This window comes from Lonchura striata, chromosome 8, assembly GCF_046129695.1.
Source record: "Lonchura striata isolate bLonStr1 chromosome 8, bLonStr1.mat, whole genome shotgun sequence".
NCBI classification, from domain to species: Eukaryota; Metazoa; Chordata; class Aves; order Passeriformes; family Estrildidae; genus Lonchura; species Lonchura striata.
The window spans coordinates 27023112-27035271 of NC_134610.1; the positions used below are offsets into that span (position 1 = coordinate 27023112).

The 12160-nt window shown below is 37.9% G+C and overlaps 1 protein-coding gene across 2 annotated transcripts; it reads right to left on the reverse strand.

Annotated features, from left to right (window-relative positions):
* Nucleotides 1–1847: 1847 nt before the first annotated feature.
* Nucleotides 1848–12070, reverse strand: STRADB (STE20 related adaptor beta). Of its 2 annotated transcripts, none has more exons than XM_021555382.2 (12): nt 11844–12070; nt 9242–9298; nt 8822–8902; nt 8359–8458; nt 7658–7779; nt 7079–7157; nt 6495–6618; nt 5906–6077; nt 5396–5500; nt 4935–5164; nt 4315–4357; nt 1848–3852 (listed from the first exon to the last, which is right to left on the reverse strand). In XM_021555382.2, exons 2-12 carry the CDS (start codon nt 9251–9253, stop codon nt 3700–3702), a joined length of 1221 nt encoding a protein of 406 aa, XP_021411057.1. In that variant the 5' UTR covers nt 9254–9298; nt 11844–12070; the 3' UTR covers nt 1848–3699. The 2 variants fall into 2 exon arrangements, with proteins under 2 accessions (XP_021411057.1, XP_021411056.1); XM_021555381.3 differs by having other exon boundaries at nt 7079–7187.
* Between the last annotated feature and the right edge of the window lie 90 nt (nt 12071–12160).

The following is a 12160-nucleotide window of genomic DNA, read 5'->3' on the forward strand; positions in this document are numbered from 1 at the left end:
CACTTTTGAAAAAAAAGAAAATCCATAAATTTGAAACTGTTAAAAAGTCTCACAGTCAGAGTATGAATGAAGACTGGAACAGCAAAATTCTTCCATTTTAAATGCTTGCAATGCTGATATTCAAGCAGAGTGCCTTTGTAGGCCATGGCTCACCAAACTGCCCAAAATGTGTAATTTTACAAGTCCAGCATAAGGAAAAAGAAAAGTTGCCAAAAAAAAAATCCTGACTGAAAGTCAAAAGAGAAGCAATGTAGAGAAATGTGTGCATTGCCATGCCACCAGCATCTGGGTCAAATATTAATAAATATGCTATTTAGGAAGGAAAGCCAAATTACTTTGTCCTTAAAACTAGTTTGAGGAAATCTAGTAATGTAGTGAAGAAAAATATTGGAAAGTATGCTGAACCACCTTTTTCAACATCACATGCTGCAGGCTCTAAGGATTCAAAATCATGTGTTCTCCCATGATAAGGAAAACTTGAAGCAGAAAGTGGAGCAGGAAAAAGTGCATGACAACCAGCCAAAGATATCTTTCCACAATTCTGTGATGGTTCCATCAGCTACTGTAGAAAAACATCCACCTCAAACCAGGAAAACTCATCTATACCTGACTTGCCAGATTTCACTTGGGCAAAAGGAAATCTGCCAGTAAGAATACTTTTCTTTTGACTGCATGAAATGTGAGAATTAGAAAGATAATTGATATTGAGTGTAGAATAAGCAAACTTTGAAAATAAAATGTAGTAAATAAACTCAGCATTGATACTCTTGACTCGTATGTCATGTAAATTTTGACAAACCAGAGGAAAAACTCTGCATCCTGCCAACAATCCATTCTCCTCCATTGCGGATGGATTTCATAAGAGGACAACTGAATTCCATGAATCTGGCTATGTAGGTAAATACAGTAATAATGGTGTATTCTATAATCATATCTAAAAATAAAACCACCGCTTGATTGCAGATAAGTTAATATGGGCTTTTGGGGCATTTTTCCAGAAGTTTCTGGGATAGTGTTCCAGATAAGAAACAAACATATATGTAACTAATTTATAGAGTAGAACTAGTTGTTTTTATCTGAGAATTATGGAGGTTTCCATAGGCACCTGTTTTAACCTAATGTTCTCTCCTTCATCCTATCTCAAGTTTCTGGATAGATTCAGTTATGTTAAATACTAAATTTTATTTTGCTACCAGGTTATGAGTAGACCACCTCAATTTTCAGTGGTTTCTTCTTTTATAAACTCAAGTCTTTGCTTGTTTGTTACATCTGATTATTTCATTTCATAGTATGGTTCTTACAGTCCTTCGAGGTCTCTGCTGTAATGTGTACTGTTCTGAATTTTAGTAGTTTTTCCTTATTCATACAGCATAGGGATGGCTATCATTAGGACAGGTCCTTACTGCTACCTTAGTTGTTTCAGAGGTTTATTAGACAAGCTAATATACTTCAGGAAAGCTACTTAATAGCATTAAAGACAGGGTATGTAAATCACCTACTTTGGTACCTGCCTCTTGTCAACAGAGGTTCAGAACAGTAGTTTTCAAATATTTTCCCATATTTTTACCCATCCTCTGGGTTAAAAACTACTTTAAGAGCACTTGAAGAGAAGGAGAGGGGTAGGGAAAAGAGAGTTATTTTAAAAAATTATTTATTCCTGTTCATCTAGTGTAAGAAACTGTTCTCTCTTCAATGGGTATTTGTTGCATTGATACTCTTTAATGTGAGGAATTAATGTATCAGAGCAAGCTGATTCTGAGTAGATCACATTTTCTTCTGTGTTCATCCATTCAATCATTCACAAACTGCTGTGATATCAGATCAAGACAGTGAGACACACAATAGCATTGTGTGTCAATATATTCAGGATAATTTTAATTAACAGAAGTTTTCTATTATACAGGTATTTATTTTAAATAATGCTAAATGCTAGCATAATGAAAGGTGGCTGCAAAGAAACCACTTGTGTTGTTTTCACAAGTATTTCAAAAGTAACCAGATTAGACAGAATAATTTTCTACTTTTGACAACTATTTCCTTACCTAATGATTGACATAAATATTATATTTTTCCCAGTAATAACAAGAAGCTGTTGGAATGGCTGGACTATGGTGAAAACAGAAGTCCAAGATGTAAATGGGAAACAGATGTAAATGGAGGCAGATAAGGTAAGTTTATTGATAGGTCTTTAATCTAAATTTTACATGTTTAATCTCACATTTTACATGTTAAGTTTAGGAATATAGAGCTCTCTTCACAGCATAATGAGTAGAATCAACATTTTTGCTGATACTTTTATGTGGTCATCTAGAATTTTATGTGTCTCTCAGGCTTGTATTTGAGTCATTTGGTCTTCAAGGCCTTGTAGCAAAGCTGCTGGCGATGCAGCAGTATTCTTAGAGTTTGCTACAGGCCTGCTCAGCTACGGAAGACTTGAAGACTTATGTGGAATGTTCTTTATATTGAAAATTTAAAATATAATCATCCAATATCTATTAATACTTTTTTACCACCATCATGCTTCCATCATCAAAGTACTAGTGGCTTTGGGACCCAACTTTTGCTACAACACGATGAGAATATCCAGGTTCTTAAAAGAAAAAAACTGCTTTTGTTCAGTTTGAGTTGCCTGGTACAGTATGAGAGGTGAGAAATTACTGAATTGTAGGGAGAAGACAGTTTTTCATCTGACTTAGAACAGGTAAATTCACTAGGATCCTAGGGGAGTATTAGGTTCTTAGTACGGCTGAACTGATCCACAGGAATTTTTCTGTGCCTTGCAGAAGAGGCTTGTTTGCCAGCAATAGTGCCAGTGTAGCTTAATGCATGTTGCCTTTTCTTCTAAGAAAACAGTATTAGGTTCTGGTAAATTCTGGTGTTGAAAAGGAATACAGTATAAATAAAAATATGTATAGTAACTTTAGATTATTTAATATGGCTCGTCAAAATTAACCCATGCCTGCTAGAACTTGAGACTTATTTTGCATAGAGAGACATCCTCAGATTAACTGCTAAAATGATACAACAATAAACAGAGGTGCAAAAGCCCAGAGTTGTACTAAGAATGTGAACAGATGCAAGAGCAGGAGTCCTACTTCCAAGCAGGTTAACTTCTTTGGGAAACACACAGTATCAAAACTGCATGAAAAATGATTCATAGCTAACTTTTGGCAAATATGACAGCATATCAAGTGAGAAAAATGTCTTTTGAGAGAGAAACATTTATTAACATAAGTAATCTGTGCAGTTTCACATTTCAACTTGGAAGTGGAGGATTTCTCCTTATTAAAATGATATGGGTGATAATGAAAAGACAAATAGACGTGATAATGAAAAGACAAATAGATGTTTAGGTAAGATCACAGCCAAACCCCAGGCCTGAATTCAGAAAAGCATGTGGACTGCAGCACTATGAGCTGATAATACAGTACAGAGTAAGATTACAGCAGGAATTCTCTTGTTAAGGAAGACTTTGAAAGAGAAAGGTGAGATTCAGCCATTCTTTATACACAGTTTTCCTTACAGTCAGAGAGTGAGGCACACTGCATTTTGTGATGCCAAGAGGAAGTTAATGAATTATAGCCACTTCATGTCATTTCAAGTATACTTGGTCTAACTGTATTTTAATCATACAAAAGCAGCAAATACAAATCACATTTTCCTTCTCTGAAACACTGGAGAGGTATCATTGGTATTTATTTAGAATTCCCAGTCTGTATCATCCTGATTTGTAGCAATACGTCCAAGTTCAGTCCCAACTGCTGTTGAGGGCAGTGCCAAGAACTCTGATCTGTTATTTTGAATAGGAGGTGGTAATAGGGACAGTAGTGAATTCTGTGTTTGTTCCTTTATCTAAAAATAAAAAAAATTAAAATGCAGCTACATGTAAAAGTCTCCATAACTTTGCAACTGACTTCATTAAAAGCATGTGAAATCAGAGCCACATTCTTGCATGTTACAGTACTGAAAGTAAAAGGATGAGAGGTTTTGTTTTCACATTATTAGTATTTCAACACTAATGAAATCAGTTGTGCAGTTCTGCTTTTTATTCTTTAAATTAAGAATATTGATGATTTCTTAAAATTAGTTAGGCTGCCTTTAGTTAAGTTAAATCAACTTAATCAATGGGAAAAATGATTAATCTTATGATTACTATACTCTATAAATACCATTTTGTTAAAAAATATTCTGAAGCAGGTATGCTCTTACAGGATGCTTTTTGGCTCCAGGTAACTTCATTGTTTTGTAATCTAGCTCTTTTTGTAGCTTATTTAGGTTATAGCTGTATCATTTAATGAAATATAGTAAACTCACCTGTTTGAAGAACGTATGCGAAAGCAAACTGCTTGCTGATGGCCTGAATCATAAAATGAACAATATAATTATGTTTTGGAAAGTAAAATACTGCATTTGGATAATGGGCCAGATTGAGAAATAAATTTAAGCCAAGTGTTTTCTTCCTCCACAAGACAAATGTGAAGAATGAGAAAAGCAGCACACAATTCCTACATACTATACCTCAATTTGTAGTGAAAGCACTACTGAAGAAATCTATTTTTAAAGGCCTTTTCATGTTTCTGCTTAGCAAGGAATTAAATGTCTCATTCAAAAGAGACACAGAATTGAAAATGTGTAGTTCAGATTTCTGGGTTTTTTTTTTCTTGGACAAAGTAAATGTTTGAAAGTTAATTTTACTTGTTACAAAGAACACTTATATTACAAGAAATTCAGGGGCCAAATTACTTTAAAAGTTTGATTCCTTTATCAGACAAGACATTTCTTAAAATGCAAATGTAAGTGTATGGTTTTACATAGTACATCTGTTCTGAAATTCTGGCTCTAACAGCATTCAACTGATTACTGTATTCTAAACTGTGGCCTATACTTGGTCTTAGATGGTAGTGACAAAATACTAGTTTTCATCATAATGTTACCTTTTCTCAGGGTCCTGTTGCAAGCAAAGTTCTACCAAGTTGTGGAAAGCAGGTGAAAATGTTTTGGAAAAGGGCATTTGAAGTCTTTCACTGGTCATTGTGCGTGTCATGCTCTCACCAATTCCAGAATCAACACCTGATCGAGAATTCTTCATCCTTGATTCCCCCCGAGGAAAGGTATTTATATCCCAAGGACAGTAGGTGGGACCTTTCAGCTTTTGCAGCAGCATCTAGTAGGAAGGAATAGCAGTATAAGAGTTCAACAGCTATCCAGACCTAATCAGGGTAAACTATGAAAGTCCAGGGATGGAAAGATTATTTATTCTAGAAAGAGGCGTGCATATTTGAAATAACAAAAAGCAGCCACTACTTCAGCAGTAATAGTACTGGTTTCTGTGAGTAAAACAACACAAAAAAATGCTCAGCATGTTTTTAACTAGAGATAAAGTTTAGCATTATACCTGAGTGCGAGGCATATCTTGAAATGGAACGTGTCCATTGGCTAATTCACATGCTGTAATTCCCACACTGTAAATGTCAGACTTCATGTTATAGCCAGACAAATCCTGTGAGAGAAGGAAGACACTACTGATCACTGAGATCAGTATGCCAACAAAGATACAAGTGCCTGCTTCAAAACAAGGTAATACCCCATAACCTACACAGTATTGAAGCAATTAAATTGTGAAACTTCAGACTTGTTTTCAGAAACCTGATGGCTGTACTGAACACAAGTTTCACAATTTACAGTAGTTTCCAGAAGGTTTGGGTAAAGAGAATTAGTACAGCATCACCTTACCAAGAGCTTTAGAACTGGTTCTCTCTAAATGAATTAAAATTCAGTACCTACATGTATTTTTAAAAGTTGCAGTTCAACATATGTAATTGCAATTCTACAAGCAGACTTATGTTGGAAATTGAGTACTGCCACTAACTTTGAATTGGAAAAATTATGTGTAATTTATACTAACCTGTCTCAGTAGTTCAGGACTCAGCCAAGGAAGCACAGATGTACTAAACTGGGGGAAATCATACACCACCTTTGACTTCTGTCCATTGCTAACTAAACTGTAGAGGTTGTTTAAGCCAGAGAGAGAAACCAGGCCATCCTCTGAAATCAGAATGTGGCTAGCTTTAATATTCCTGTAACATAAAGTGGTAAATTTTAGTTATAATAATTATTCTAAGTACTACTAGAACAGAAAAGCTTTAATATTTCATTGACTTATAGTGAGATGCTAGCATGGAGTTCATCTCTCTATTAAGAGAGATGATCAGGAAAAAATTGCCAGAAATTGGAGAAAGGACCTTCTTGTCTGCAAGGGGTATAAACTGAGGAAGCCCCTTCAAAGAGACAAAGCTAGAGAGATGTATAATCCCTTTAACAAGTGGCTTGAAGAAATGTATAAATACAGTTCCTGTTAAAATTAATCCTGCTGTATTATTGAAAAAATGTTACATGTGCACTGTCTGATACAAGAAGGTATTGAGGAAAAGGAAGGAAATAATACTTAAAGTAAGATGCTGGTTCTGGTTTTTTACCTATTAACATTATCCTACCTGTGAATATATCCATTCTGGTGCATATAATTTAATCCTCTGATTGCACCAAACAGAATGTTTCCTATCAAAGCTTCACTCATTCCTTCAGGAAAGTAAGTCTTCAGCAGGTGCCTAGCTGAACCTGGAAGCAAAAAAACACTAGCTAGGCCTAACAAGTCTTATTAAGTTACTTGTCTGTGTTTCCTTCACTGTATACACTCATCAAGAGCAGCATTCTATATTGACTCTGGTGCATTATTACATGGACATAACTGATGCCCCATGTCATGCTTCTGCTAACTGCAAGTCTGTGCCCAACCTGTATTCAATGTAAATAGGTCTTCTGTTAGCAGAAGCTGTATTAAGTCAAATACATCTCCCAGTTACCATTCCTCATGGTGGGTGCTAGGACTAATTGGAATTTAATGCAGTTCAAATCCCAGTTTTGACTGGGGAGGAAATGTTCTCTAAGCAAATAGTTTGGGAGAGTCTGTTTTTTCTACAAGATAGGAAATTATTAAAGAGAAACCTCTCATGGACCATGTGGTCCAATTTGTATCAGCCCTTTCTCCTATTCCAACATTGCAGTTAACAGTCCTTACCATAGGCCATGAATGGGGAGATGACCCAAAGCCAGCTTCCAGCTGTAAACACTGTCCAAAATGTCATTATGTTGGGATGCTGGAAAAAGTGTGATAAAACCACCTCATTCTATGGAATTAAATGAAAGTGGATGTGTTAACCACAGAACAGCAGTCCTACCAAGAGCATTAACTACATTCAGTAATGAGTAAAGAGAACTGTTCCTTTGCATTTATACATGATTGCAGGCAATGTGCATAGCCTGCAATAGAAATGTAAATACCTTGCCCATAATTGCATTTATCTGAAGTAAATCTAGTTTGTTCATAAATCCAAACTTCTGGTGTTAATAAGAGTACAGAAGATGTTTCAAGTAAGTTGTACAATTACAGAAGCAATTTCTAAAGCAGTTGTCAGCTGTGGTCTTCAGAAAGCAACTCTCAAATTTACACATGCATTATGTTTATTATATTCTACTCTTTGGAGGGAAAAACTTGACTAAATGACACAGTTCAAACAAAGGCTATCTTTGTTCAGTAATCTCATATGTATTGCTCACTATCTTCATCGAGCTTTGTACAGAAATGCTATTCCTTTACCTGTAAGGCTTTCAAGTGCTCTTCAGAGCAGTTTTCAAGGTCTGTGATCCTTACAGCAACTTGCCTGTCTGTAGGTGTATGCCGTGCAAGGTAGACTGAAGTTAAATTGTTGAACCTTCTTCCTGAAACCAGAAATGACTACCTTAACATTGGAAAGCATAATATGCCCATCAGGTGGTTTTCTTCATTGATAGCAGCATCCTTTTGTTTCAGAATGCCAAGACCTTAAGTAATTGCAGCAAATTAGTTGAAGCATGACTCTGCTATTTTGAGAACAACTAAAATTGTTTGAACATACGTCAACATCAATTATATATCCAAATGAGGAACACTTAGTATGCATATTCACATAAACATATGCATGCAGAGTAGGATCTAAGCCAGCCATCTTTAGAACAACCAACTTGAGTAGCCATATTACAAGATTATGATGTTACTTAAGGCTGTATTGTTACATACCACAGATTTTGAAAACTGACAAGTACATGCACAAACATCAAGAGACTTTCAGGTAATTGTTGATTTGTCTTAGATCTTGAAATAAGAGATTACTAAGATATAAGAATTGCTCTGCACTTTTCTCAACTAAAGAGACACAGGAATAGTCCTTAATTTCCAAACTTAATATTTACTTCAGTTAGCAATAAACTATTGATAGTGGGAAGTTTATTATTAAATATTTTAAGGTCCATTTATGTTACCTATTTCCAGCTGGAGTTCATAATGAGAGACATTAGAAGAGCAAAATACCATTTCATTCTTCCCTGTAGATGGGGGAATCCAGGCTAGATCAGAATCAGCCTAAGAGAGAGGAGAAATTGTTCTCAAAATAACTATGTAATTTTTAATCATTTATATTTTTAAAACTAATGTAAAAATATTATTAATGATAAAGTCCAATACTTAAATAGGAACATTCAAGCCGGTACTTTTACCATTATTAAGACTTAGTTTTATGAGTTACAAGTTTTGTGTGTGTGTGTGCGTGTTTGTTTTCAAACTGGCACAAGATTAACATTTAGATACCTATAGTCTTCTACCAAAGTGGAAGCCCCAAAGTACTCAGTTTATTTTTGTTGTCAACATTTCAAGAAGAACATTTCAGCTATTTTCTAATATGCACCAGCTTTATATTTATCCTTGGGAGTTAGTTTCTGTTCTTACCAGGCATTCATGGATGCTGCTCTGTGATAGCTCTTCTGGTCTGATTGATTCAATTGGTGTACGCAGAATACAGGAGCAGTCCTTAAGAACAGAAACAGTGAATGTTTGTGGAGTTGCTGCAATTTATTAAATATGGCAGCACAAAAAATGTAAAAAAAGTAGGCCTTATAAGCAGCAGTTCAGAAAGTCTTCTGCTACAAGTCAATCAAGGGATAAAGAAACATCATAAAGCAGACATATATGGCAGACCTAAAGAGAAGAGACATTAAAGTCTCCTTCACCAAAAGCTGACACAATGAAGTTCAAACATCTCAGCACTGTGGAAATTCCCTCAGGCAAGACATTTCACCAGGGCTTTTCATATTAAGGTATAGCTGGGTAACAAGGTACATCAGCCAAAATTTTTAAAGACAAACTTACCAAACAAGACATGGAACCACTTTAGATCAGGGGAAAAGTCATACACACCCATTTATCCTAGAAGAAAAATATAATAGCAAAGTAAGAAGATACATAAACCTGTGATAAACTTAATTCTCCTTACTTAGAACTGTGAGGCATTCCTATCAGCTATCACACACAAAACCCCAGAACTCCAGCTTAGGGAAAGTCTGCTTCTATTTAAGTAGCATATCAATTTCAAACTCCACACTGAGGACTACATGTCAACTCAAGTGTTCCTTTTTAATTTATGGGTTTAGAAATTTTATTGCCAGTTCTGAATAAACAGTTTAATTGCAAGTTAACTGTACAAATGCAAAAAGTAAAAAAGAACAGGCTTATGAATCCTTGGCAGCTTGTAGGAAGAGAAATCATTATCTGTTGTTTTAAAGGAACACAGCTGTGCTAGGCAGATTTTGGCTTGGCTGTGTGCAGCTGAACTAGATCACAAAAAAAAAGTAAGGCAGAAGCAATTGCACTTTACATTTCACAAGTGAGGGAGGAAGTAGTATTGTAAGGGATTTTGGTTAAAAAAAAAAAAAAAAAGAGAAGCAATTCCCTCACAGATCAGAGGAGCATCTCTGAAAGTCCTCTAGCAAACTTAAGTTTATGTCTGATGATTTGGAGGCTTAGGCAGTGGGAGAGATGTCTAGTAAGGGTATCAAAGCTTCTGTAAGTACAGAATGGGACTATTTTACCTTAGCTATAAGCAAGTCTTCAACAGTAGAATCGTTAAGGTTGGAAAAAACCTTGAAGATAAGAGTCCAACCATTAACCTAACACTGCCGGGCCCACCATTAAACCATGCCCCTAAGCACCACATCTACATGTTTTTTGAACACTACCAGGGTGGTGACTCCACCACTTCTCTGGGCAGCCCGTTCCAATGCTTGACAACCCTTTCAATGAAGAAAATTTCCCTAACATCCAATCTAAACCTTACTTGGTGCAACTTGAGGCCAGTTACTGTCATCTTATCTCTTGTTACATGAGAGAAGAGGCCTGCTCCCACCTCACTATAATCGCCTTTCAGGTAATTGTAGAGGAAGAAGGTCCCCCTGAGCCTCCTCTTCTCCAGGCTAAACTCCTTCAGCAACTCCTTGTAATACTTGTGCTCCAGACTTTTCACCAGCTCTGCTGCCCTCCTCTGAACACCCACTAGTGCCTCAATGTCTTTCTTCTTGTGTGGGGCTCAAAACAGAATGCAGAGCTTGAGATGCAAACTGGCCTCACTAGTGAGTACAGAGGGATAATTACTTCCCAGGCCCTGCTGGCCACATTACTGCTGATACAAACCAGGATGCCACTGGCCTTGGCCACCTGGGCACACTGCTGCTCATGTTCAGCCAGCTGTCAAACAGCAACCCCGGGTCCTTTCCAGCCACCATGAGGAATCCTACTTGGTGACTGATAAAGTCAGATACAGGAAATAGTTCCATGTTAATATGCAATTTCGGTATGAAAGTTAACTTATAAAAGCTGAAATATTATACCAGAAGCTGATAATTTTGTTTAAGGAGCTAAACTTGAGTATATCCTGTATTTAAATTATGTATGCTACTTAATCAAGGGAACACTCTTGAAAAGCTAACAAGCCCCCACCACTCCATTCACTGCCAAATAGCCAAGCCATTCCAGCAACATTTTTACCCTGAAGATCTGCTTGGAGATTGATTGTAATTCCTTATTAGAGATACCAAATAGAGACAAAAGTCGATCCCTGACAGGTATTAGGCACCTTCATAGGATCTGCACTTGATTTACAACTTCACTAAGGAAGTTTGTAGCAGAGTAGGAAAAAAAAAAAAAAAAAGATTGCAGGTGCTTTAGGATACTGCCTACCAATGTAATGGCTACAGCATCCTTCTACCTGGAAAGAAGATGTCTCATTCTGCTACACAGGACAATTTATTCTGCTGCTTGCAATATGAAACCACAAAAGCTAACCTGAAGAATAAACTCTTAATAACTATGATATACCAAAGTCAAATTATTGTAGACTTACTTCAAGGATGTACAGCCAGCCAACAGAAACATCAGTGATGCATATTTATTCAAATAACACTACAATTTTAATTTTTTTTTCTTATGTAGCTTGACATAGTTTCCATTTTTCAATACGGCTTTGGATCATGTCCCCACATAAACTTTATCGGTCCTCACGTTTTTCCTTCTGTATCGCAGGCTTTTTTTTTTTTTTTTTTTTTTTTTTTTTTTTTTTTTTGTTTTTTTTTGTACTGTAGATAGTGACAGTGTTGTACATGTAAAATGATACAATCATCACACTTTGGCCAAAGCTTCAGCCAGTGAACAGTGCAGGGTAGAAAAAGCCACAGAAACTGTGGGTGTGAGCTAGGGGAGTGTGACGCTCCGGAGCCGAAGCCCCGGCACCGGGAACGCGCGTTACTGGGTTCTGCTGACGCCGAGCTGCTGCTCCTACTTCAGCGTTCGCAGTGACTGAGGCAGCTATCGGTCGTGTATCTCGAGTGAAATGATCCGTCCGTGACAAAGCACCGGAAAGTGCGGAAGGACGCCCCGCAGGCTCCCCCTCAGCTCCTCACTCGCTCCGTTAAGTTCGTACCTCGCCTTCCTCGCTGGGCCCCCGCCTCCCTCTGGCCTCCCACAGTGGCCGGGACAGGGCTCCGCTCCCCGCAGCCGCCTCCCGAGCTCGGCGTGCGTCGCTGCTTCTCCCCGGCCCGCCCGGCTGCCCCCGACGCGGGGCAGAGGGCGCGGCCAGCGCGGAGCCTCGGCACAGCCGAGCAGCCTCACAGGGCGGCGGCGCCCGTTCCTGCCCGCCGCCGCCGGAGTCAGGGCCGGGGGCCGGCCCCGCCGCCGCGCCTCCCGCCAGAACCCCGCCCCGCTCCCGGCCCCGCCGGGCTCAGCGTCGGGGGCCGCCCG